General features: G+C 38.8%; 1 protein-coding gene across 7 annotated transcripts in view; it reads left to right on the top strand.

Moving 5' to 3' along the window:
- The window catches only part of LOC111866077 (protein zer-1 homolog), a 48,802-nt gene that overhangs the window by 7,903 nt on the left and 14,866 nt on the right, over nucleotides 1-26,033 (top strand). For all 7 annotated transcript variants that reach the window (XM_023854644.2, XM_033752103.1, XM_023854645.2 and 4 more), the window contains exons 4-9: nucleotides 4,291-4,454; nucleotides 4,536-4,738; nucleotides 4,825-4,996; nucleotides 12,615-12,776; nucleotides 13,012-13,173; nucleotides 20,914-21,063. In XM_023854644.2, coding sequence (XP_023710412.1) covers nucleotides 4,291-4,454; nucleotides 4,536-4,738; nucleotides 4,825-4,996; nucleotides 12,615-12,776; nucleotides 13,012-13,173; nucleotides 20,914-21,063 — 1,013 coding nt within the window. The remainder of the gene's footprint in view (nucleotides 1-4,290; nucleotides 4,455-4,535; nucleotides 4,739-4,824; nucleotides 4,997-12,614; nucleotides 12,777-13,011; nucleotides 13,174-20,913; nucleotides 21,064-26,033) is intronic.

A 26,033-nucleotide genomic window follows, 5' to 3' on the forward strand; every position in this document is an offset into this window, starting at 1 on the left:
CACTTAAAGTAGAAAAGAAAATTATTTACCAAGCTTCAACCACTGACACTTCACTTCTGACGGCATCCTATTTAATATCACTACAGATAGCTAAATGTAAAGAACCATATTCCATTGGGGAAGCACTCATTAAGCCTTCTTTGATTGCTGCTTGTGATGAAGTATTAGGCCAGTCTGCGGCAAGTAAAATGAAAGACATCCCATTGTCGAATGATACAGTTGGTAGGCGGATATCTGATATGACAGAAGATACAGAAACGCAAGTCATTTAAAAAATTAGAAAATCGAAATTGTTTGCATTACAACTGGACGAATCTACAGATATTCAGAACAGCAGCATTTTACTTATGTATGTACGATATATTGACCATGAAGAGAGTGACATGAAGGAAGACATTTTAAGTGTTTCTGAATTACCTACGCACACTACCAGCAATGAAATTTTTAAAGTTTTAAATGGTTTCATTGAAGAGAGAGGTCTCGACGGGAAAAATTGCTATGGAGTTTGCACTACAGGTAGAAACTCAGGTTTGGTCACTAAAATTAAGGATATGGCAGGCAATAACTTAGTGTCAACGCATTGCTACATTCATAGGCAAAACCTAGCCTCCAAAAAAATGGCACCTGAGCTTAATGAAGTTCTGTCTCAGTCTGTTAAGATTATTAATTATATAAAAACAGTGCTTTAAATACAAGACTGTTAAAAGCATTGTGCAATGAAATGGGCTCTGATCATCAAAATCTTCTTTTCCATTCGGAAGTTCATTGGTTGTCCCGTGGTGAAGTTCTCAAGAGGTTATATGAATTCCGAAAGGAAGTTGAGCTCTTTCCAATTGATAAGAAAAGTAACCTGTCCCATTATTTCCAGGATAAGAAATGGGTAGCCAGGCTGGCGTATCTCAGCGACATATTTTCTTACATGAACGAGTTGAATTTAAAAGTTCAAGGTCCAGATACCACAATATTTAATGTGTGGAACAAGATTGAATCATTCAAAAAGAAACTCAAACTCTGGCTTAATATGAAGAAAGTCGTCTTCCGGGATCTGGCGCCATGTATTCTTCGTTTTAACCGACGTTTTGGAGGAACATACCGCCTTCATGTTCAGGGTATTTGAGATGCATGCGAATAGAGATAGCTGTAGCAGCAATGATTTGGAAGTGAACAGTGCTGGTTTATATATGAAATAGGCAGGGGGGGGGTTGGGAGGTGGGACCAATGGGAAGAATGAACAGCGATTAAGTCCATATATGGTCTGGGGGGGCGAAAGGGGGGGATATCGGCCAGTGAATCCAGGTAACTTGTAGGTCAGTGGCACGGAGGTGGTGGTTAAACAAGAAGAACCGGTTGGCTGTTGTTGTTGTTGTTGTTGTTTGAAAAATATTATCCCGAACATGAGGATCCCCAGAGGCAAAATATATGGATTGTGAACTCTGTTGTTGAACACAAAGAGACAGCCCTTTCCCATGAAGAAACCCTTAAACTTATTGAATTATCATCGGACAAAGGACTGGAAAGTATTTTTAATACTACGAGTAATTCGAAATCCTGGATAAGAATGAAAAATGAATATGCAAATTTACATGAAATAGCAATGAGGTTTCTTTTTTGTTTTTCCACCACATATCTTTGTGAAACTGCATTTTCTGCCATGACTCTGCTTAAAACAAAACAGAGGAACTGCCCGCAACTTTCTGACTGTCTCTGTTTGGCTCTCACTTCAATTAATCCCAGAATTAATAAGCTAACGGATGGAAAACAGAAACAGAAGTCTCACTAGTCTAACTAAAACCTTCCAAACTCAGTTGTGATAAAAGAAACTAAGTTTAACTTTCCAATAACTTATAATTGCTGTGTTAAAGTGCTGCGTCTTTAAAATCAAAATATAAATTAGTGTTGGAAGTAGTGTTTAGAATTGAGAGATTCATACATTTTTATTTATCAGATTACATACTTTACATATATAATTATTTGCCGTGTTTATGTGATAATAAGTGTTTCACCGGCAAGTTGACATCCTTCTGCTTCTTCCCCTACTCAGCTGACTTCTGTGGTGAGTTACAATGCATAAATATTTTTCTCACTGCCATTTTTTTTCAAACCAACATCAATAAAACCAATTTAATAATACAATAATGAATTTTACGCTGAAGAACATAAGTTTTTGGTGATCAGCATGGGATATGTCAATGAAAATTAGCAGAGATTAATTTAATGATGTTGATCTGAGGAAACTACAAAATGCTACAAGATTTCATTAGTCCAGTGATTGATAATTAATTTAAATGTAATTTTATGCTTGTCAACATGCCACACCATATACATAAGTGTACTAATACTCTTTATGATTATGCTGTAATTAATTACTAATATTACGTTAACTTAATACATGAGCTTTAACAAAACTAGAAAGGTATTTACGAGTAAATTTGTTGGGACTGGGCCATTGTCTTATAAAAAAAGAACTTACTGGGCCGCGGTCCCATAAAGGTTGAGAACCACTGTTATAAAATGTGCGAAGTTGAAATGCCTTGTGCATTTACTCCTGGCCAGCAGGCTTACAAACTCTGTTTTGTGCTTGATATGGTATTTCACTAGCAGAAGCAAATGAATAAGTGTCGCTAGAAGCAGTTTAGTACTGTTTTTAGAAAGCCAGATTTTCTGTGAATGATTTGAGGGGAAAAAGAAACAATTGAAAAGAAAAAATCTCCCAGTAAGGATAAATATTACAGGAGAATATTACTGTAACGTTGATGTTAACAAAGAAACTGAGACCGAAACTGAAACTGCTGTTGATAAAATACAATATTTACTTGTTTAATTGTTTCCTTCACATAATTCACACACCGATCTCTCTCTATGAAATTGAGGAAAAATCCTCAGTACTTCACATTGTCACATGTAGAGGTGACTGTAGACAGTTTGGATTGGTGAATGGATTTATTGACCACAGTGGATATTCTTCAGCTTCCATGCTCATGCCATTGCTGTCTGGCCACTGCCTCACACCTAAACTGATTCTCCAAATTGTCCTGGTTTAACATCTCGGTTCAAACCACGTAGAAAACACCTCGTTTCCATTGTAGCCTAAGTGCTGTAACTGCCTAGCAGTGGGGATGTGTTTATCAAGCCGTTGCCGAGACACAACTGTGGCGTGGACCACATAGAAAATAGTTCTTCTATTATTGCTTGTGTGTACGTTGCAGGTGTTACATAGCAACCATTTAGAAAGAGGTCAATATGCCACAATATATTTCTTGTTAGTTTAAAGCTGATTCATAATATTCCATTTGTATATTGATCATGCACTTATAGTTGAGGAGCCTTATGGGCATCAGATTGCACCATAAGTTCTGTAACCCAAGAATTTTCTAACTTTACCCACACTACCTTCTGTGCAACTGTTGCATATTCACAATTCATATCCAGTTCTAGCATGTGTTGGTTGAGAGGAGAATTTTTGCAATTGTGTGAAGGGAATATTTAATTATATTTAAGCTATACAGCAGATTTCAAATTTAGAATAATGGAATATGTAGAAAAATTGGCAGGAAGCAACTGGTCATGAATTTGCCATGTTGGAATGTAGTGTGTGCTACTGGAGGAACAGAAAGGTGTCCACTACAAACTACCAATAAATCAAGGAAAGCGTTTCAAGGGCCAAAAAGTGGAAACTTTCCTTAACATGAGGATGAGATGCTTCAGTATATTAAGGGGTTTGCACAATAATGGCACCAAGTGCCTTGCACGAAATATCGCATTTCAATGCACACGAGATAGCAAAAAGGTAGGGCATCAGCCCTTCTCAATTTAAAGCAAGTAGTGGCTGATGTACTGCTTTATTGCTCTATGTAGAGGAAAGGACTGTGACTTAAGGCAGACGTCACTAAGCCAACAAAAGATATTGATAACAAGATTATTGGTAATCCACTTCTCCACAGGCCAGAGCACCTGTGCTCTGTAGTAGCACCTGTAGTAATTTGGATTGGTTGGAATCAGTTAATATTTACTAGTTATGCCAATCACAACTCTTATGTACTTTTCTACAAACTGATGATATACTTCGAGCAGAAAGGCTACAGGTTTTATCATCACCTCAAGCTATGGTTTGCATGGTGGAATCAAATCTGAAAGCGAAGAATTTTGAAACTGTTCACACACGAACTCCAGGAGATGTTTGAACACAGCATTTGGTATTTGTTGACTCCTCATGCAAATGATTACTTCTTTAATGCCATTCATTTCAGCAGTAGATTCTTTCATTCCTGCACATCAAATGTTTCTCTCTAGGAGTTGCAGAGCGTTGCCCAGCGTCAAAATATCAGCAACAGGAATATGTACCTCAGACAGATATTCCTGGCCTCAGTTCTAGAGTTCTCAACCCACTCGAGTTTTTAGGGCTCTACGGTACCCACCATGATGCTTGCCATCGGCATGATATACCAGCCAAAATGGTCAGTTTGAATGAAATACCATGCTGTGATAATACAAGGTAATTGAGGAAATGAAGGAAAGCTGTGAGGATTTTATTTCAGGTCTCTGGTGATGCAAATGAAGACCAGATTTTGGTGGCGGCTGTAGCATACATTGAACGACCAGCTGTCCTTCAGAAAGTTCTGAATGATCTATATCGTTTCTTAAGAGATGAGACTTGTCAAAACATCCGTTATGCTTTATACGCTGTGTTGGAAGCAATGGATCGACATCTGGGTGAGAAACACATCCAGATATCTGGAAGGTAAGGGAGTAGGTGTTTTTTGCACATTAGATCTCAGCTCTTCATGAACAGACATGGAAGCACCTCAATCTGTTTTCGTTTTCCAGTGCTACTTTATTCTACATAGTGAAGGGCAAGGAGAAGCATATATTTGGAGTGAAAGAGAAACGAAGACTAATTTGCACATTAATAAATGGTATGAGTGCACATAGAGATGATGACACAATGATGAGGAATGGCTGCCTAACACTTTTTCAGTTCAAGATCCCAGATGATGTGGTATGGGTAATACTGTTATATGCACATCTGCAGATGTATTTAACCTAACATTTTTAATGTAAGGATTTTTCTATGCAAGAAGAGAAGCTTTGATTAATTCCCCATTCTTTCATCAAATTTGAGTAGTTGAATCATTCTTCAGTATTTATATTTTAATGCTGCATAAATCTCATAGGAAACAGATGCAACAGGAAGGATGTAAAAGGTTTTAGATGACCATTTTTCTTTTTAATTTATTTAAACGTTTCTTTTTTAGTTCACCTGCTGTGGTAATGAAGCAGGTACACAGACTGTTATATGAGGTTTAATGTTCTGATGGTTATGAAAATTAAGACTGCATGTAGTCTTCTAGGATTCAATGCTATATTGCCAAGTAGACGGTACCTATCTGTGAAACTACAGATTATCACATCCCAGATCATCACAGTTTAATGACCTTATTGTTCAGCAGATATGGAATCTGCAGTTCTTTAATTTTATCAGTAGTAGAGTGAATTTACCAACTACACAACACGTTTTTTATTATCACATATCACTACATGTTTCGACCTTAAAAGGTCATCTTCAGGTGTATGAACACGGCTGTATAATTACACGCGGTCGCATTCACTTTTCACTCATTCGACCTCGTATCTTTTCCAGATTTACGTTCACTAATATATCGAGTTCTTTTATAAAACACAGGTTAAAATTATTATTATTCTGATATATTTGTTAAAAGTTAAAAGTTCGTGAATCGAAGTTCAATTCATGTCACCGGTTACACTTTCACTTGTTTTTCAGTCTCATTTTACTTACGCTCACTACTGCATCTAGTTCTTTTTAACTAGTTTAATTATTATTATTGCTAAAAGTTTGTGAATTGAAGTTCAACTTATGTTATTGGTTACACTTTCACTTATTTGTGAGGTCTCACTGTTCTTCCGCGTTCTTTGATGTTGCTAGATCTGTTATGATCGTTATCGTGATCGGTAATTTTAGTTGGATGTAAGGCAGATGGGTCCACAGTGAGACCCCCATTTTTCTCTAACTTTTGGCATTGTCAGACTACAATAATTGCAGAAAACTAATTATGAGAACAAATTTAAGCATACTAAATATTCAAGTGAAACAATAAAAAGAGAGGGAAAATGAAAAAATAAAACATTTGAAAAGTGCTTCAGTCTGCCTCATATTGCGCTACAGTAAGACATAAATAACTAACTTCATGGAGCTGAGCCCTTCTTGGATTAAGTCCAGACCACCCTATCCTGTCTTTCAAAGATCCATTTTAATATTGTCCATCCACCTATGTCTTGGTCTTCCTAGTGGTCTCTTTTCTTCTGCCTTTCCCACCAATATCCTATATGCATTTTTCTTTGCCCCCATTTGAGCTACATGTCCTGCCCATCTCATACTCCTTTACTTCATCATTCTAATTATATGTGGTAAAGAGTACAAGTTATGAAGCTCCTCTTTCTGCAGTGTTCTACAACCTCCTGTCACTTCATCTCTCTCCAGTTCAATTATTCTCCTCAGCACCTATTTTCAAGTACCCTCAGTCCCTGTTCCTACTTTAATGTCAGAGACCAAGGTTACATGCGTGCATAACCGTAGGCATAATTATAGTTTTGTACATTCTGATATTTATGTTTTTAGACAGCAGACAAGACAAAAGGTTGTGGACTGAATGGTAGCATGCATTATCCGAATTCAGTCTCCTCTTAATTTCCTCTTTAATCGAGTTTTAATTTGTTACAGTCGTTCCCAAACATTTGAACTGTGCCACATTTTCAAAAGATCTGTTAGTTCTCTTTGTGTTTTGATTTTGCCCTGCATTCTCAATGAGACAGCTACATATACTTTGTTTTCTCTGTGTTTACATCTAGACCCACCTCCTTAATAGCGCCAATTAAAGATTTTGTGCTTTTCTTTATGACATCTATGTTATCACCCAGTAGATTCATATCATCAACACAGGCCAGCAGCTGGTGTGTCTCATTTAATTTCAGTATCACCTAGTTTTCTTGGACCTTCCTAATGGCATATTCTAAAGCAAATTTGAAAAGTAGGGGCGATAAAGCATCTCTTTGTTTTAAACCATTCTGGATAGTAAAATTATCAGATGTTTACCTACACAGACTTTACTGCACATTTGGTGTAAACATATTTTTAGCTAGTTTCACGGATACCCCAACTCTGTGGGAATATTGTACAATACATCCCTCCAAACAGAATCATAGGCTTTCTTGAAGTCTATGAATAGTTGACTAACTGTCCCATTGTACTCCCATTTTTTCAGACATCTGATGAATGCAAAATATCTGATCATTAGTTGATCTGTTACATTGGAAACCACACTGATGATATCCAATAATTTCATCTACATGTGGACTTAATTTTGAGAGAAGAATATTGGATAAAATTTTGTGTGAAGTTGATAAAATTGATATCCCTCTATATTCACAGCAGCCAGTTTTAACACCCTTTTTGTAATAGACTCCTTCCACAGATCAGGCAATTTTTCTTTATTCCAAATGAAATGAAATAGCTTATGGATCTCAGAATGCAATATTTCATCTCCTGCTGGAATCAGTTCTTGCCAGAATTTGAACACTACCTGGCCATTTGTACCTTTTCAACTTTGCAATAGCAATTTCAGCCTCAAAAGGACTAGGATCAGGTACTAACAGCTCAGCTGTATGTATTTCTTTCTGCCTAACATCACTGACTCTTATGTGCATTCAATAACAGAGAAGTTCTTCCACCTAATCAAAATGTCAGAATCTGCAAGTAGACCACCATTCTCATACTTCATTAAGTTACTTCTATGTTGGTAACTCCCCCTTAATTCATTTATTTCTCTATACAGGACTCTAATATTCATGTTCTAACTGTTTTTTGCAAGCTCATTAATTTTGTCTTTCAGATTAAATTCCTTTGGATCCTGTAACCACTGCAGTTTGGTTTTTTTTTTGTCTAAGAATTTTGAGCATCCTTCTTTGGACCATGGCTTATGTTCCTTCAGTTCATGATAACTAAGACTGTCTTTGGCTGAAATGTTCACATTCTCTCTAACAGTTTCACAAGCTCTATTAATATCCACCTCAGTGTCTAAGTTTTTGAAGGCTGTGAATCTTTTTGAGATTTCAAGACGATACTACTTTTTACCTTTTATCTTATTTAATTTCTTGAGATTGAACCTTTCCATGTGAACTGTGTGCATTGTTTGTTTACTCACTTCACGTCTCTCCCTAACTTTTGCCACCACCGGATAGTGGTCAGTATCAGTCTGCTGCCCTGAATGATCAGACATAAGTAAACTTTAATGTTGTCTCCCATATATCAAAATATGATGAATTTGGTTGTACGTCTTTCAATCAGGAGCTGTCTGTGTAAAATAATGAGTGTTACAATGTGTGAACATTGTACTTTTGACAAAAAGTATTTTGGATGTGGTAAAATTTGCTATTCTAATTCCATTATCATTACTAATGTTGTGCAACCTCTCGTTCCCAGCTGTTGGTTTGAAAATGTCTCCATGCCTACCTTGTCATTGAAGTCTCCTAACCTAATTTTTGTGTAGTATTTTGGGTATTTATCAAATACATGTTCTAGTTCTTCATATAACCCGTCTTTCATGTCATCAGTTTTATCCTTTGTTGGGGCATGAACATTCAGAGCAATGATATCACTGGTGACCTAGTATCATGTATGATATCCTGTCACTAACAGACTCTACCCTCTTAACTGCTGATATGATTCTCTTATGTACAAAAAACCTGTACCTAATTCATGATTCTCATTCCCCTTTCCATAGAGAAATGTATATTCACCTCATTCGGTGTCATCTATGTCCCATCTGACCTATACAACCACAAAATCTAACTTATAATTTAAGGATTTCTTCCTCCACTGTCCTGATGAAACCTATCTGACATTACATGTCCCAAATCTCATATTCATTTTCTTTAGCTTAGGTAATTACAGTGACACATAATATAGAATAATTTCAAAACAATTAGGTAAACTACAGGGTGAATCGTATAGAACCGGCCTGATGAATTTGCTAATAATTCTGCATGTGATGCATATAACCGCTCACAATTGTGACATAATAATTTGTGGGCCGTGCTGAGTTGAATGGTGTGTGCATGATCCGGCAAGTGGCAGCCCTTATGCTGCAAGGTCAAGGACAATCCCGAAACGTGTCTGCAGTGCGCATGTGATGGCCATGGAGTACACTGTTGAACAGTGAGTGTTTCTCTTACGCACGTACTGGGTGACAGGCCCAATTGCGAACACACAATTGGAATTCAGGAGAAAGCTTATAGTTTGCAAGAAGCCAGCGAAATCGACTATACAGTCCTTGGCTCAGAAATTGGAAAGGACAGGGACACTTTTAAGTGAATGTGGTAAAAACCACCCAGAAATGCCAGAAGAAACGATTGCAATTGTGCGGAACAGGTTACTGCAGTGCCCCAAGAAATCATTACGACATCTAAGCCAGGAAACCGGGTATTCTTATTCAATGTGTCAACGGGCTGCAAAGAGAGAATCTTCGTCCCTACAAGATCACCAGTGTTCAGGAATTGGGTGATGTTGATAAAAATAAACGGGTATGGTACTGTTTATGGTTTCTGGAATTCGTGCGTGATAACCCCAGAATTTTGGATATCACTTGGTTTAGTGATGAGGCATGGTTCCACCTATCAGGATATGTAAGTGCACAAAATTCCAGGATCTGGGAGTCTGAAAACCCACATGAGATTGCTGAATCACCACTACACCCACAAAAAGTGATATCTATAGATTACGGCGGTAACATGTTTCGTCTCATCCGTTGGTACTCAACGGCCTTCTATTGTTCATCTCTGCGGAAACGCGTTCATTGTTTCGGCATTGTCTACGCAGTGGCCCACTGTTATTGCGTTGTCATGGAAGTATCTACTCCAAGCACATTACAATATAAAATGGATTTTATGTTGTCTACAGACAATAATAGAGCAATGTTATCATAAAATAGAATAATTCAACATTCTTGATGTCTTAAGTGGTACCCAAAACAAGGAAATGGTGATTTTCTCATGCTTATATAATTTATTTTATTTGCTACCATTGGCCAGTGTTTTTCAGTTGTGAATTAGAATGGCCCTGCATTCTAAGTATTTCTGCCTCATGCAGATAAAAGATCTTCAGACTTGGAGCTCTCAGATTTTGGATTGCAGTCTTCTTTTTCCCAAACAAGGGAGAGGTGTAGGGTATTGTATGTTTAAAGCCTACCAGACCATACCCCAGTCTTTAAATTCTATTTGAAAATGGCCTGGCAAACAGTAAGCTCCTTTCCTTGGAATTACTCTGAAGTGTCCTTGCAGGAATCAAGCAAAATAATTCTTTAAGCATATTGTCTTCTGAGACGTAATGCACTGTGGTCTGGTAGAAATCCATTGGCATTTCAAAGGGATTTGTGGCCTCGATCTTCATGGTCAAAAAGTGGGCCAGGCAAAGACACCAGCAGGACACAAGAGGCAAGTAGAGGCTATGAAGAGTACTGTCTTCTTGCATATAATATAGTATACCCCAGTAAAAGTGCACCAACATATCAGAGGAGTATAATTGTCTCCATCTTCAATGTTGAGGATCAGCCAAGCAATAAACTGGGAAGATATCTGCTGCAACCAGAGACTGTGAAGTGTAATGTCTTCTGGGATATGACAGTGTAGTCCAGTGGAAGGCCACCTGTGTTTTGGAGTAAGAAACTGCCTCCATCTTCAGGGCTGCAGAATGGCTGAAACAAGAAACCTGTAAGAAGCGGGCAGTGTGATATTAATAGGTCTGACTGCCTATGCAACAACAGATTTAATTTCCTGTCAGATCACTGAATAAATCAGGCAACAAAAAGAAGCTTTGTGTATGTACGAGTACACCACCACCCACATCCAGCTCAGACATTACAGATTAACACAAAAGAATGGAGGCATTTTATATGGAACGCCCTTCATATACAGCTTATGTCCATGTTGTTCCACCTTTTCTTTCTTTCTTTCTTTCTTTCTTTCTTTCTTTCTTTCCTTTTTAACATTTTACAGTTGTGTATGTTACTATCATCTGTGGTAACACATGTCCTGTTTTTCCCTAAGGAGACGTCCATATCATGCGTAGCTAGACATATCACATAATCCAGGCATGTCCACCTTCAAACAGGTTGTGATCGACTTTTTAATGTCAAAACTGCCAGTGATCTACCACCCCTTCCTATCGTCATACCCCGCTTTAAGCAAAAATATTGGTAAAAATAACACGACACATGATACTTGTAAAAGCAGCTAGTAACTGGGCTGTGTCTCTGACGTCTGTAGATTCATCCAGTTGGAGGGAGAAAGCAACACAATTGGAAACATCTTTCAACAACTGTTCAGTTATGTTTCCACACATCATTTCTCTTCGCCTTATAGTGGTGTTTCTTGATAATTGAAGATCTTGAATAATAGCTATGATCTCTTTCTTATTTTATATTACAAGTGAATTTACATGCTCTTCATGTATAATTTCCATATAGGCCTATGAGATCGACCAAAAAAAGTCCCGCAAGCGACACGTTGGACATGCCGGACATAATCTATGTATTTTTATTCTGAGATGTATCTGTACATGGTGGGAAAAATTTCCTCGTTTTATTTGAGATTTATGCGTATATTATTATTATTATTATTATTATTGCTAGTGGGGTGGGACTAAGTCCTTGTACTGCAGCCACTTCTGGCCTATTGTACCAGCCCGAGATGATAGGTGAGGGTGATTGTGGAGCAATTGGTGGAATGAAGATTGGCAGGGGAAACCGAAGTACTCGGTGAAAACCTGTCCCAGCACCACTTTGTCCACCACAAATCCAACTTGACCAGACCCGGGATCGAACCCAGGCCGCCGCGGTGGGAAGCCAACGACTAACCGCTTGAGCTATGGCGCAGCCTTATCCATATATTAACATTATCACATTGAAATTGCCTATATTTTTCTTTCTTGTTATAACAAAGGTCTCATTATAAGCCATACAGAATTGTTTCATTGCGTGAGAATCACAGGATGTTTTGTAGCTTCTTGTGCATATGAAGAAAATCCATGATGTTGGTATGTGGTCCACCTTTAAAGAAGAATGCCTCTCATAAATGCTTTGTATTATAGAAATTTCAAGAAGGATGATACAGAAGGAAAGTATATTAACAGAAAACAATAATTATTTTATCTTCCATTACATTATTATCTTTCCTTTCTCTGCTGTTATACACTTTTCATTTGTTAGAAGTAATTTTTCATTTTTTCTTACCATATTTTTGGGACTAGTGTTAATTTACCTATTAAGAGAATGTTCACATTAGAATGGTTAAAAGACAACTTCTGAAAGTGACATCTGATTCATAACCTGAAAGTAAATTGACAGAGGCATATACTTTTCATACTTGTTGGTTGCCAGCTTTCAAATGGTGTCACTTTCATGATATCCTTGGTTAATTTTGGAATCCATGGACCACAAATTTCTTACATGAAGTCGGTCACTAGACATTATATATCTGATATTGTTATTGTGCACATGAAGTGTTTCTTTATTTAAATATGATTATCCTGTTTTTTTTTGCAACAGCTGTTTGACTATGAGCGGCTTGTGCACATCTTGCTGCACATTGTATCGGAGATGGAGCAAGGGGGGTTTGTACAGAGAATTGGAATTTACCTCCTCAACTTGTTGGCCTGCCAGGTGGATGGAGTGCAGAAGCAACTCTTGGGTGATCTTGGAGCTATCAGTGTAATTTAATTTATGTTACAAGTAAAATGTGTAGAGATTGCAGTGTTGAAAATGAAATTAGAACTTCACAGTGGCTTGTCACAATTCTTCTACCATAAGCATGGAAGGTTAAATGTCCAGAGTGCATAGCCCAAAAGAATGCAATCTTTTGAAAATATATACAAAAATATAAAACACTATTTTTCCCAGTTCTTCATTAAAATCTAATAATAATTGAAGTGAATTATCTTTTCAGCAAATGTTGACTCTTATTGAGGACCGACTAGCAAGGAAAGTTTTTGATGATGCACTGGAAGTTGCATGGTCAACGATGTGGAATGTGACAGATGAAACTGCTATCAACTGTCAGAGATTTCTGGATGGTAGAGGCATGGAATTCTTTCTTGGATGCTTAAATGTAAGTTACTGTCGGTAAATTTTGAGCATTTAAACCAGATCATTGTTGCCACTCCTCACCTTACTATATAAGAAACTATTAGTTGGTATTGGAACTCCTGACTGATGCACCTCAAGTGATCCACTCTTTTCCTTGATTTGCCAGAATTCCTAGGTACTGTATGCTACAAGATGAATTGCATAAACTGTTTGTATATTATGGGGCTTCTGGAAGGAAGTTATCTACCAAACTCTATGGCCTCATATCTCAGAATAGACTGATCTGACATTCACGGTTGTGAAATCCTGTCTGTTGTAGTTTTGAAAGATAATTATGATTTGTTGAACCAAATATTAATATTTAGAATTAGGTTCTCATAATTGTGGCCATGAAGAGTTCTGTCTTCTGGGATATAACACCATGCAGCCTGTTGAAAGTCAAGTAAGAAACGGTGTGAAGCAGGCAGTCTTTACTTGCTACCTTCTTCATGCTGGTTCCTTGCTTGACTTGCACTTGAACCCTGAAGACGAGGCAAAATGTTCCTCTGAAATGTTGGTTGACTTTCAGCAGGCCACATGGTGTTCTATATCAGATGACAGAGGTGTTCAATATATTGTACAGCTTATGTTTGTAAAATTCTTCTTTGCTTCTTTCTACACTGTAATATTTTATCTGACATAACAGTATGCATTTCAGTCTTCCTGAATCCTTTGTAGGAAAATGCAACAGATTCAGAGATTTTCTTTCACACATCATCATTCTGAATTTAATATAGTTCTTGTTGAATGTAAATTTCTGAGCACAATGCTACACCTGTTTTAGGCACAGGGAAATTAGTTGTAGGCTTACTGTTAGTAAACTAATAAGAAAATTGATGTAACAGACTTCTTCCATGGTCACTGAGCTTAGCACAGATGTAATGGATATTGACACCATATACACAACACTTGGAAGTACAGGTATTTACAGTACTGTTGCTTACAGTTCACCGTTACACAACACTGGTGTTCTCAGTCTGTTACACTCTCCACTACTCTTTCCCTGGTAACAGATTTTAAGACAGGAAATATAATAGTACGAGGAGTGTTCCATATATAATGCCTCCTATTTTTTTTAATGAAAACTAAAATGGATGCAGAAAGCATAATAACGCAGTTAAATAGAGCAAGATTTCAGCTACTTACAGTTATCTTTACACATAATCACCCCCATTCGTTATACACTTTTGCCAGTGATGAACAAGAGTCTGTATGCTGCACCCGTAAAAGTCTGCACCAGCAGAGGCTAGCCACTTTCTTACAGCTGCAGTGACAGCATCGTTGTCTGGAAAATGTTGCCCACGTAGTCCGTCTTTCATAGGCCCAAAGAGATGGAAGTCTGAAGGTGCTAAATTGGGGCTATAAGGTGGATGTGGTAGGACAGTCCAGCCAAACTTTGCGATGTGCGTGGTGGTCGCCAAATTGGTATGGGGTCTAGCATTATCATGTTGCAAGTGAAAGTTTGTCTGCTTCTCTGGCCTGACTCGGGAAATGCGGGCTTTCAGCTTAGTCAGCCATTGTCTTGTAGCGTTCAGAATTGACAGTCTCACAAGACTCCAGGAAATCCAACAAAATCACATCCCATCTATCCCAAAAGAATGTGCACATCACTTTCCCTGCCGATGGCTGTGTCTTGAACTTCTTTTTTCTTGGGGAATCCGGATGTCTCCACTCCATGGACTGTCTTTTGGATTCCGGCTCGTAATGGTGACACCACATCTCATCTCCAGTGATGATGCTGTCCAGAAACTTGTCACCTTCAGCCTCAGACTGGTGCAACAGGTCCTGACAGACTTCCATTTGATGAGTTTTGTGGTCCTGTGTAAACATCCAAGGGACCCACCTGGAACAAACTTTGCGATAATCCAGCTTCCCCAACATCGTTTCCAATGCATTACAGCCGATATTAAGCCGTGCACACAGTTCCTTGGTCGTTATCCGCCGATCTATACAGATGAGCTGATCAAGGTGCTGTTCATTGTGAGGAGTGGCAGCTGAGCACTTCACTTTCGCCACTGTTGAAACGCACTACCCACCGCCTCACTGTGCTGACATCCACTGTATCTTCTCCGTACACCTTTATCAAGCATCAGTGGATGTCAATGGGTGCAATTTGTCCAGCAGTGAGAAATTCAATAACACATCTCTGTTTTGTACGCACTTCTATGACAGACACCATTTTGGTAGACTGCTCTGCTGTCGCTATCTGTTGCATGACAACCAAACTAACAGTACATCGGCGGGAAGGTTCAACCTTTACTACAACACCACCAACATCCAGCTCAGATGTTACATATTAACACGACAAAATAGGAGGCATTAGATACGAAACGCCCTTCGTATCACTACAGCACATGCTACAAATATCGCTGTACTGTCATGTACTTCTATGACTAAGATGCTGGTTTGGATTGGTGAATTGGTTTATTGGATCTTCACTAGTAACTACAATTAGTTCTTACACTCTGAAGATTACTGTAACTATAGCACATGTAACGTCACATACTAAATCTTCTTATTCTTCTTCTGGCCACACTGCTGTTCCCTTGGAGCATCGGAATTCAAGTGAAGTTGATTCCCATTCCCGTAGTCTCTCATATCCTCTTGGCACCGACCCGCAGAAAACAGTCTTTCTGTTATGTACCCTTGTTTGCAGTTCCATTGCTTAGAAACAGATTGAATAACACGGTTTTATTGTTGCACATTTCATGAGAACGTGTTTATTGAGCCATTGCCTAGAAACACTTCAGACATCCATGTTACATACTCCCTCCTGAAGGCTGTTCGTCCTGAATAGCCTAATAGTGTATCACAGCTCCTTTTCTTCCGAGGGCTGTGCTTGCAACGTCTTCTTTTTCTTTGGCTTGGTGTTTCCTCTTGTTGGATTTTTCTTTTTCGGGTTGTGGTGACCATTCTCCATCCACTACCACCACTCCCTCCGCAAATGCGGTGTCCCGAGCAGTACCTTGATAAGGTTATGGATGAGCCGTGTGTCCAACCTTTTACTGTCCTTTTGTCGTTCCCATTTGTGGGGGCAAAACTATCTAAAGTCGTCAGTGCTCCCACATTTCCAGCAGCTTTTATGCCAACTATGCTTCTTTTTTCCACTTCAGAAGGGGCTGATCCCTCCACAATTTCCAATTCCTCATTCTTCATAACACACTGGAAATCCCAACTGCATATTTCCCGATCTCCAGCCTTCTTGAGGGTCTTGTTGAATTTCCTCTTGTATTGTATCTGCAGTCTTGCTCCTGGGTTCTTTATTCTCATTCTGCCTTGTAGCTGCTGTCTCACACCTCAGTTCCTTATGCCATTTTTGCATTCTGGGTTCTTCCAGAGTCTATCCTCCTCTGTTTGTCCTCTCTGGGTTCTCGGTGCAGTATCATCTCTTCCTTGTCTCTGAAGCCTGTGTCTCCTGCATCTTACCACTTTTTTACTGCGGGTCATCTTCCTGCTGGCTGTGGCCAGTTCCTTCCATGGTCCACAATTTCCCTGGCTCCATATTTTCCTTAAGACGTTTTGCTTGCACCATGCCACTGCTGCACGGCAGGACCCCTTCCTTCAGGCAGCAGCCAACTTTCTCCAGGGTCCACACTCTCCTTGGGTCAGTCCCTTTGGCTCTCTGTATCGCCCTGCAGCTGGATGCCAGGCCCTGTGATGCTTCTTTATTGTTCCCAAAGATATCACTGCAGCCTCTTCCTAGGGAACTCCTGATGCTCTGCTATTGCTTTCATTTCTTCCAGGCCGGTCTTTATTATGGTGATCATCCTTTCATAATGAGTGTACATGTCTTCTCTCATCTCTTCCATCATAGGTCCAGACTTTTGAAATCTGCCATGCTTATTCATCTCTATAATGTGGTGATATAACTACACAATGCAGTTTTCAACCCAATAATTTGGTTCAGTCATATCAGAATATTGTTGGATCACATGAACTAGGAAGACAGAATCACAGGGGTCAAATGCTTATTGACTTCTGTGAAAGAAATGGACTCATTGTTACCAACACTTGGTTCAAGAAGCCAAGGAGAAGACTTTACACATGGAAGGCACCTGGGGATTGGAGGCGGCATCAGCTGGACTACATCCTTGTGAAACATCGATTCAGAAACAGTGTGAAGGATGTGAAGACGCTTCCTGGGGCAGACATTGACTCTGACCACAACTTGCTGGTTGCCAAGTTCCGAACCAGGTTGAAGAAAATTATAGGATTTCGAAAGCGCAGACCCAGATGGGATTTGGAGAAGTTATATGCTCAAAGACAAAGCGTGCAAGAGACTCTAGAAGAGAAACTCGGTGCAATTGAAGGTGAAAGCGGAAATGCTGAAGCGCAGTGGAACGATATAAAAGAATGCATGTTAGATACTATCAGTGATTTGGTAGGTAAAGTTGAGAAGATAGCAAGAAAACCATGGGTTACACAGGAGATGATGAGTAAAATGGAGGAGCGAAGGAAATGGAAGAATGTCAACAATGAAGAAGGCAGGAGGAAATACAGGAGACTGAGGAATGAATTGAAAAGAGCCACGGACAGGGCCAAAAAGGAATATCTTGAGAAGATATGTAATGAGATTATGGAATTTCAAAGAACAGGCCGTTATGATTTGATGTACATGAAGACAAAAGAACTAGGATGGAAAGAGAATCATGGGATTCAAAATGTTGGCATCGAAGACTCCCAGGGGAATAGAATAGTAGATCAGAGGCAAGTGCTGAAAATTTGGGAAAATTATATTTCAGAACTATATGATCGACCTAATCGGCCAGAAACCTTAGAAGTTGAACCGGAAGAAGAAGTAGATACAGACGAGAAAGGACCATATATTTTACAAAGTGAGGTGGAAAAAGCTATCAAGGAAATGAGGAAGGGAAAGGCTACAGGAGATGATGATGTACCTGGAGATGTGCTCAAGTTACTGGGAGAAGGTGGTTTGAAAACACTGACAAAACTAATGAACACCATATATGAAAGTGGAGAGTGGCCCAAGGACTTTACAGAAGTTACAATGATTGCCTTAAAGAAAAAGACAAAAGCTACAAAATGCAGCGACCATCGCACAATAAGCCTTATTGCACATACAGCAAAGATAATAGCAAAGATACTTAAAAGAAGAATTGAAAGGAAAATAGAGGATATACTTGGAGAGGATCAGTTTGGATTTAGAAGAGGAAAAGGAACCAGGGATGCAATTGGGATGATGAGAATTATAGCAGAACGAACTTTGGAGATAGATGAAGAACTGTGTGCTTGCTTTATAGACTGGCAGAAGGCATTTGACCGTTTAAATTGGACCAAATTAATGCAGATCCTAAAGGAAACAGGTATCGATTGGCGTGAAAGAAGATTGATTAGTAAATTGTACATGGATCAGAAAGTTAGAGTGCGACTGGACAGATGGGAGACAAGAAGTGTGAAGATTGGAAGAGGAGTTCGACAAGGATGCTGCTTATCACCAATTTTGTTCAACTTGTACAGCAAATGCCTTACCAAAGAAGCTCTGGATGGGCTTGGAGACTTCAAATATTTTTTTCCTTGGCACTACAGCCCCAGTGGGCCTAGGCCTACCTCCATGAACTCTGTTCACTTCGGTTTTTCTAGATCTTACACATATGGTAGGACTCCTTGGCCAAGTGATCAGCTTGTCGCAAGGTCTCTACCTGTAGACAAACAAAAACGCACACAAACATCCGTGCCCTGAGTGGGATTCGAACCCATGATCCCGGCTTGGGAGTGAGCGAAGGCAGTGCATGCTGTAGACTGCTTGGCTACCGTGACCGGCTGACTTCAAATTAGGAGGGCAAATTATTCAAACTGTGAAATGTGCAGATGACCTTGTTTTAATGTCTAAGGAAGAAACTGTGCTACAGGGTATGATTGATAGACTAATCAAAATTGGAAGGTGCTATGACATGGAAATGAATGTGGAAAAAACAAAAGTAATGAAAATTTCAAGACAATCAACCCCAGTCACAATAAAGATAGACCAAAAACAACTGGAGATTGTGAAATGTTTTAAATATTTGGGTAGCTTGTTAACAGATGATGGAAGGTGTATGTGTGAAATTAAATCTAGGATTGCCATGGCAAAAGCTGCATTTAGCAAGAAGAAGAATCTTTTTACCAGCAAATTGGACTTAAATTTGAGAAAGAAACTAGTGAAATGCTACATTTGGAGCATTGCTTTGTATGGGGCTGAAACATGGACACTTAGGGCAGTAGATCAGAAACATCTGGAAAGTTTCGAAATGTGGTGCTGGAGAAGGATGGAGAAGATCAGTTGGACCGATTATATGAGAAATGAAGAAGTGTTATTTAGAGTCAGTGAGCAGAGGAATATCCTACACGAAATAAGAAAACGGAAGGCTAATTGGATTGGGTCTTATCTTATGCAGTAACTGCCTTCTAAAAGAAGTTATTGAAGGAAAGATAGAGGGGTGGATAAAAGTGACCAGAAGATGAGGAAGAAGACGTAAGAAGATGCTGGATTATGTTGGGGACAGAAGAGGATATTCTCATTTGAAGGAGAAAGCTCTAGATGGCATCAAATGGAGGATCAAGTGGCATCAAGTGTTTTGGAAGAGACTGTGGACCTGTCGTCTGACAGATTACTCATGAATGAATGAATGAATGAATGAATGAATGAATGAATTTGGTTCAGTCCGATCCAATCCTTACCACTCCTAACACCAATTGTCACCTATTTCTGTGACTAAGATGAGGGTTTGGATTGATGAATCGGTTTATTGGATCTTCACTAGTCATAACTACAGTCAGTTCTTACACTCTCAAGATTACTGTAACTATAGCACATGTAACATCATGCAGTGAGTCTTCTAATTTGTCTTCTGTTCCCTTAGAACATCAGAACTGAAATGAAGTCAGTTCCCACTCCCATAGTCTCTCATATCTTTTCAGCACGGACCCCACAGAAAACAGTTTCTCGATTATGTACCTGTGCTTACAGTTCCGTTGCTTAGAAACAGATTGCATAACACCATTTTATTGTTGTGTGTGTTTATCGAGCCATTGCCAAGACACTTTGGGCATCCACGTTACAGTATTATAGCACACATGAAGACTTACCTTCACTGCTGGACTTTCAGCTCTCAACTGAACTCTCTCAATTCCTCCATCATCTGTCAACTGCCAACTCCAGAACTCTGAATCAAATTCTCTGTTGCAGCTGCAGTTATCTCGGTGCCATCTCTTCTCAATCATATTTGACTGCTGGTCCAAGAGGCTCCCTCAGTTCTCATTCTAGTTGGCCTGTAATCCTCATTATATAGCCTACTGTTGGCCCCAGCAGAAAACACAGTTTCCTAACAATTCTTATGTTGTTAGGTGTCTTTACCTCACCATCTCATAGAGACAGCAGTTCTTCGATTGTTGCTTGCGTAGTTGTTGCCACAGGAACGTGTTTACCGAGCCATTGCCTAGCGATGAAAGTTTGCTGTGGCTCCAGTGTTCCGGCTTTCAGGTGTCATTTCACAATATTATAGCCTAATATGTGCTTATTTGCTCCCCAAGGCCTTGTAAGGAGTAAATCTCGTTTCTTAGAACAAAAAAAAATCTTTAGTATACATGAGAACATGCACATTTTGGATTATTGGCATATAGAATAGCTAAATTAATTGTACACCCACCAAGATCTAATTTACCAGTGTTCCCTGCAGTACTGCATGATATGGTAATTTTGTAAATATTTTATTATATTCTACAGACATTTCCTCACAGGGAAGAACTGCTTCGCAACATGATGGGATTGCTGGGAAATGTGGCCGAAGTTCAAGTTTTGAGGCAGCGTTTGATGACAGGCCAGTTTGTATCAGTATTTGCAGATCTTTTGGATACTGGGAGTGAAGGAATTGAGGTAATCCAGTTTTGAGGAATAACATTTGGTTGAGGATCTGTGAACCGACAAATTTAAGTCTCTTTGCAGTCATAAATATAAAGTCAAGAAATTCCTTGCCAACTGTGGGGTTTGTATGCCTGAAAAACATTGCAGTAGGCAAGACCAAAGTCTTGTTGGGAAATGATGTTAGTGTTAGATGATCACTGACTGCTGTTAATACTCATTAGAGACTAAGTACATATATCTCACTGTACGGGGAAAAGTTACTATTTGGAGACCAAGACATATGTTGGTTGGTAGTATTAAAATTAATCTTGGAAATGGGTTTTGAACATGCAGACTGGATTCAGTTTGCTATAGTCCTGAGCACAGCATATGTACAGTAGATCGGTTATTGAGAAAGCCACTGATTTTTTCCTTGTATAGAAAAATTGAAAACCACAGATACATAAAACCAAATACCACTGGCTACAAATGGAAAAGTGGATGCTTGAAGATTGTGGTTGGTGAGGGATTGTTGTAGACAGGATGATTCAGAGTCATATGGCTAAACTTTAAGAGAATTTTGAGATAATTTGGAGCAGAAAACATAGACGAATAGTAGTTTTTCCCCACAGTTTCAGAGTTGTGAGGTTTCACACACATTTTTTATGCTCATGTAAGGGAGCCATGACAAGTCACAAGAGAAAGCTCCTACTGTATTGCCCAAAATTGTGAATGAACCTGATATTTTGTGCCATTTATTGTGGACTGATGAAGCATCATTCACAGGAATGGGGTTAAAAGTCTCCATAACCGACTGGAGAATCCTCATGCTGCTTCACATTCTTCTTTTCCACAAAGATTCAGTGTCAACTTTTGTGCTAGAATATCAAAGTTGAAGAAAACGTCCAGTGCTAGCCAATGGCTGGGTAAACATTGTTCCCACAATGAAGTGAAGTAAGACTGCCATTGCTAGGTAATGATTGGCTACACACGTTCTGAGGGTTATTCTGTGATCAAATACAAGGCAGCAGATTTGGTTACTGTGGTAACTACAGTGGTTTCCAACACAATATGATCTCAAAGATCAGACCCTTTGAGGCAGTGTCTTCTATCACGGCTGCCTAACAGTTATAAAGGAATGCACCATGAGTCACAATGGAGTGATATGCAAGTTTCAGCTGAGTTATGAGAGAGTTCAGGTAGAAGAATAGAGGCTAGACACCAGTGCAAGATCCAGACAACAGTGAGAGGCTCGTTATCAAGGAGGAGTTAAATGTGTGAACTGTTGTAATCAAGTGTAATTGTAATAGAGACGTCCAATAAATCTAGCCATCAAATCTAGAACCCACAATTATCAGTCATGCTACCACTCGTACATGACAATATATAATAAATAGTGAACTATGTCTTTGGAGTCAAATACACAGATTTCCTTGAAAGAACACTTCCCCTTTTTATTTTAAAATGTACTGCCTAATGTTGTTTATGAGGGTATGTGGATGCAGCACATTGGCTTCCCTCCTTGAACAGCCATTTTCAGAAAAAAAAAAAAAAACAAATCATCCATGATGGTGTGGTTGACTGGCATCCACATTCTTGCATGGGGTTGCATCAAAGAAAATGTTCAAGATTTAGAAGTACAAGTTTGTGTGTGAGAGAGAGAGAGGGGGGGGAGGTGAGTGTGAGAGTGTGTGTGTGTGTGACTTCAGAATTTTTATTTTTTTTTTGTTCAAATTAAAAATACTGACTAAAACGTTAAATATAAATACCTGAATATGTACAGGAATGGACAAGTATTTCATTTTCTTAAAAAGTGGCAAAGCATCATCACTCAAGAACATGAAGAACCATCTTCAGAAGGACATTATCAATCCATGCCAAAACTATTGTTATAATGTCATAGGTCATTATCAATAGATACAGAAACTACTGTTACAGTGTCATAGATATAAAGTATTATATCCTTTAACAATTACTAAAATGTGCATAAATTTGTTAAAACATTCATAAATTATTATAATTAGCCTATTTACAAAGTATTGTTTTAAAAACTTTTTGTTAAAATCTGGAACCAATTTGGGTTCTGTCCTTTATACTTCTTCTCTTTAAAGGAAGATGAATGTATTCCACATCATCGTTCCATTGTTTGAAGAATTGGACTCTTTAGTGTTGTCGTCCAATTGTTCAGGCCACGCTGTGTTGTGATGAGTATAACATGGAACTAGTAAAGTGCTGTTGTCAACATGGTAATAAACCTTCGGGTTCCATAAAATGTTGGGAAGCTCTTGAGTAGCTGCCCAATTGGTGGCTTCTCAAGAAGGGCTCAGCTCCATGAAGTTAGTTTAACTAGTATGTCAATATATGCATCAGTTTCTTTGTAGTACTTCCAGTTTTACCAAAAGTACTACAAGCCAAGGGATAAGACATGGGTGCCCCAACATCTGCAATATTAGCCGAAACATATGTCCGACATATGGAACATAACTGGATATGTCCAGTTTTAATGACATGTCCCATGTTAGGTGGGTCCCTTGTCACCATGGCATGACCTCAGGTTGTGAATGGAGGAGATGGTCTCCATATAGGGAGGGTAGCTGGAGGTATATTGAATAAACAGTCGCGGCAGCCGACAAGGGGTGATCCTCCAGCTTGGGGGCTGGGTTGGGGGACCAACTACTCCTTGTTACGAAAGATCACAAGAAGCCTCGGATCTGGACAGATTTTTTGGATAAATGACCTAAGAGAAAGAAAATGGACATGAGATTTGGATCTTGGAATGTTAGAAGTATATATAGGACAGATTCGCTCAGGGCAGTGGTGGAAGAAACATCAAAATATAAGTTAGATTTGGTAGGAGTACAGGAGGTCAGATGGAACTGAGGTGGCACTGAACTAGTAGGCAAATATACATTTTTCTATAGAAAGAATGAGAATCATGAATTAGGTACAGTTTTTTTTTCGTACGTAAGAGTTAAGAAGGTATAGTTTGTCAGTGATAGGATGTCACTGGTATGATATTGTTCTGAATGTTCATGTTCCAACAGAGAACAAAATTTGTGACATGAGGGACAGGTTCTACAAAGAACTTGAACATGTATTCAATAAATTCCTTAAACACCAAATGAAAATTCTGTTAGGAGATTTCAGTGCCAAGATAAGTTGGGAAGACACTTTCAAACCAACAGTTGGGAATCAGAGTTCACACAAAATTAGTAATAATAATAGAGTTAGAGTAGTAAACTTTGCCACATCCAAAAATCTTAAGTACAGTGTTTCCACATCATAACATTCTAAATTTTCTTGGACATCTCCTGATGGAAAGGTGCACCACCAAATTGACCATATTTTGATAGATAGGAGACAGCACTCAAGTATACTTGATGTCGGATCATTCAGGGCAGCAGATTTTGATACCACTACCTGGTGGTGGCAAAAGTCAGGGAGAGACTGGCAGTGAGTAAACAGACAACACACATAGTTCATATGGAGAGGTTCAGACTCAAGAAATTGAATGAGGTAGAGGGTAAAGAGCAGTATCATGTTGAAATCTCAACTAGATTCACAGTTTGGTTTATTTTTCTTGTAACACCTGATGATGACCTAGAAAAGGTTGAAACATGTAGATCACCTTTACATTAATAGTCATACAACAGTATCTATTTTCATCTTCATTTGAAGATATTTACGTTGTGTTGATGGACCCATTTACTCTAAAAAGTTACAAACGTTTTGATGTTGGTCTTCTATTCATTCACTGTTTTAAAAAAATAAGTGCATTCTGAGAATTTAACCTTTAAGAGATGGGCCATTTAAATTCCCGTAATGGTAGCAGGCCAGAGTTAATTTAAATGTCCGCCATTGTAGAGTATTACAAATTGTAAGCATGTTACTGAAAATGCTGTGATTTCTACAATTTTTCTGATAAACGAACGAAATAAACGCTGCTTTTATCTAGAAAGAATATAGAATCAGATATTATAATTAGAGATTTTAAAATCTGTAAAAATTGTTACACTGATTTCAAAAAAAATTTTCACAATTCGAGCGTCTGTCCACAAATATGCTTACAGTTTCTGCAGTATAAATGCATGCTGCTGACATCCTGTCTTACTCTGTCTTATCTGGCAAAAGGGGAGGAAGTTTATGTTTGTATTGCACATTCTCCAGTCACGTCGGAACCTTTCTTTATGCATGAGCGTGGGAGAAGTCTTATCATGCTTTGGCCTTCAGAAACTCTGACTGTGTATATCTCGGACTAGGCACACAGAGGTACTGTTCTTGGAATACCCCCACATATCCCCCTTGCTTCCTCGCCACTTTCAGAGTTGTCTGTACCGCATTCTGAATCGGTGTCATTTATCAGCGGCCTCTCAATTTTGGTTTCTTCCATGCAAAATGAGGCCATGGTGGATAGTTGAAATTGCGATGTTTTATAAGCGTTACAATTAGAGGAGGCCACTCGACATCACTGGCCAACTTCCTCTAATATGAGACTGAGGTGTCGTGTGTGCTCTTCATGTGGGAAACGGAGTTACATCCAGACAAAGTGCATGAATTGCGACATCAGACTCTGCATTCAGTTAGATGATGCAGGAGGGAAGACTGTCTACTTATAAAGTGGGTGCCCAAAAATAATATAAGTAGAACAAGAATTTCTATCTTAAAATTAGATTTTAAAACACTGCGCAAGCGTGGACTGTGCGTACCCATACGGTGTTGCACAGCCACTCAGCTATACTTTAAAGGTCTCCATATGGTTTTGCTATACTCTTAAAGGTTGTAAGAATCTGTCTCTTGCCATAGTTACCAATACATTTTTCTCTTTGAATAGTGCATCTTTTGATCAGTATTCTTTCAGAGAATTATGTGTACCTCTAACCATCACCATCAACAAAGCAATGAAAGTGTACAATTCAATTCTGGTTTATCTCCATCTTTCCAGACAAATCTGTATTACCTTAATCATTTTTGGACGTGTATATCTATATATATATATATATATA

This window comes from Cryptotermes secundus, unplaced genomic scaffold (assembly GCF_002891405.2).
Source record: "Cryptotermes secundus unplaced genomic scaffold, Csec_1.0 scaffold318, whole genome shotgun sequence".
NCBI classification, from domain to species: Eukaryota; Metazoa; Arthropoda; class Insecta; order Blattodea; family Kalotermitidae; genus Cryptotermes; species Cryptotermes secundus.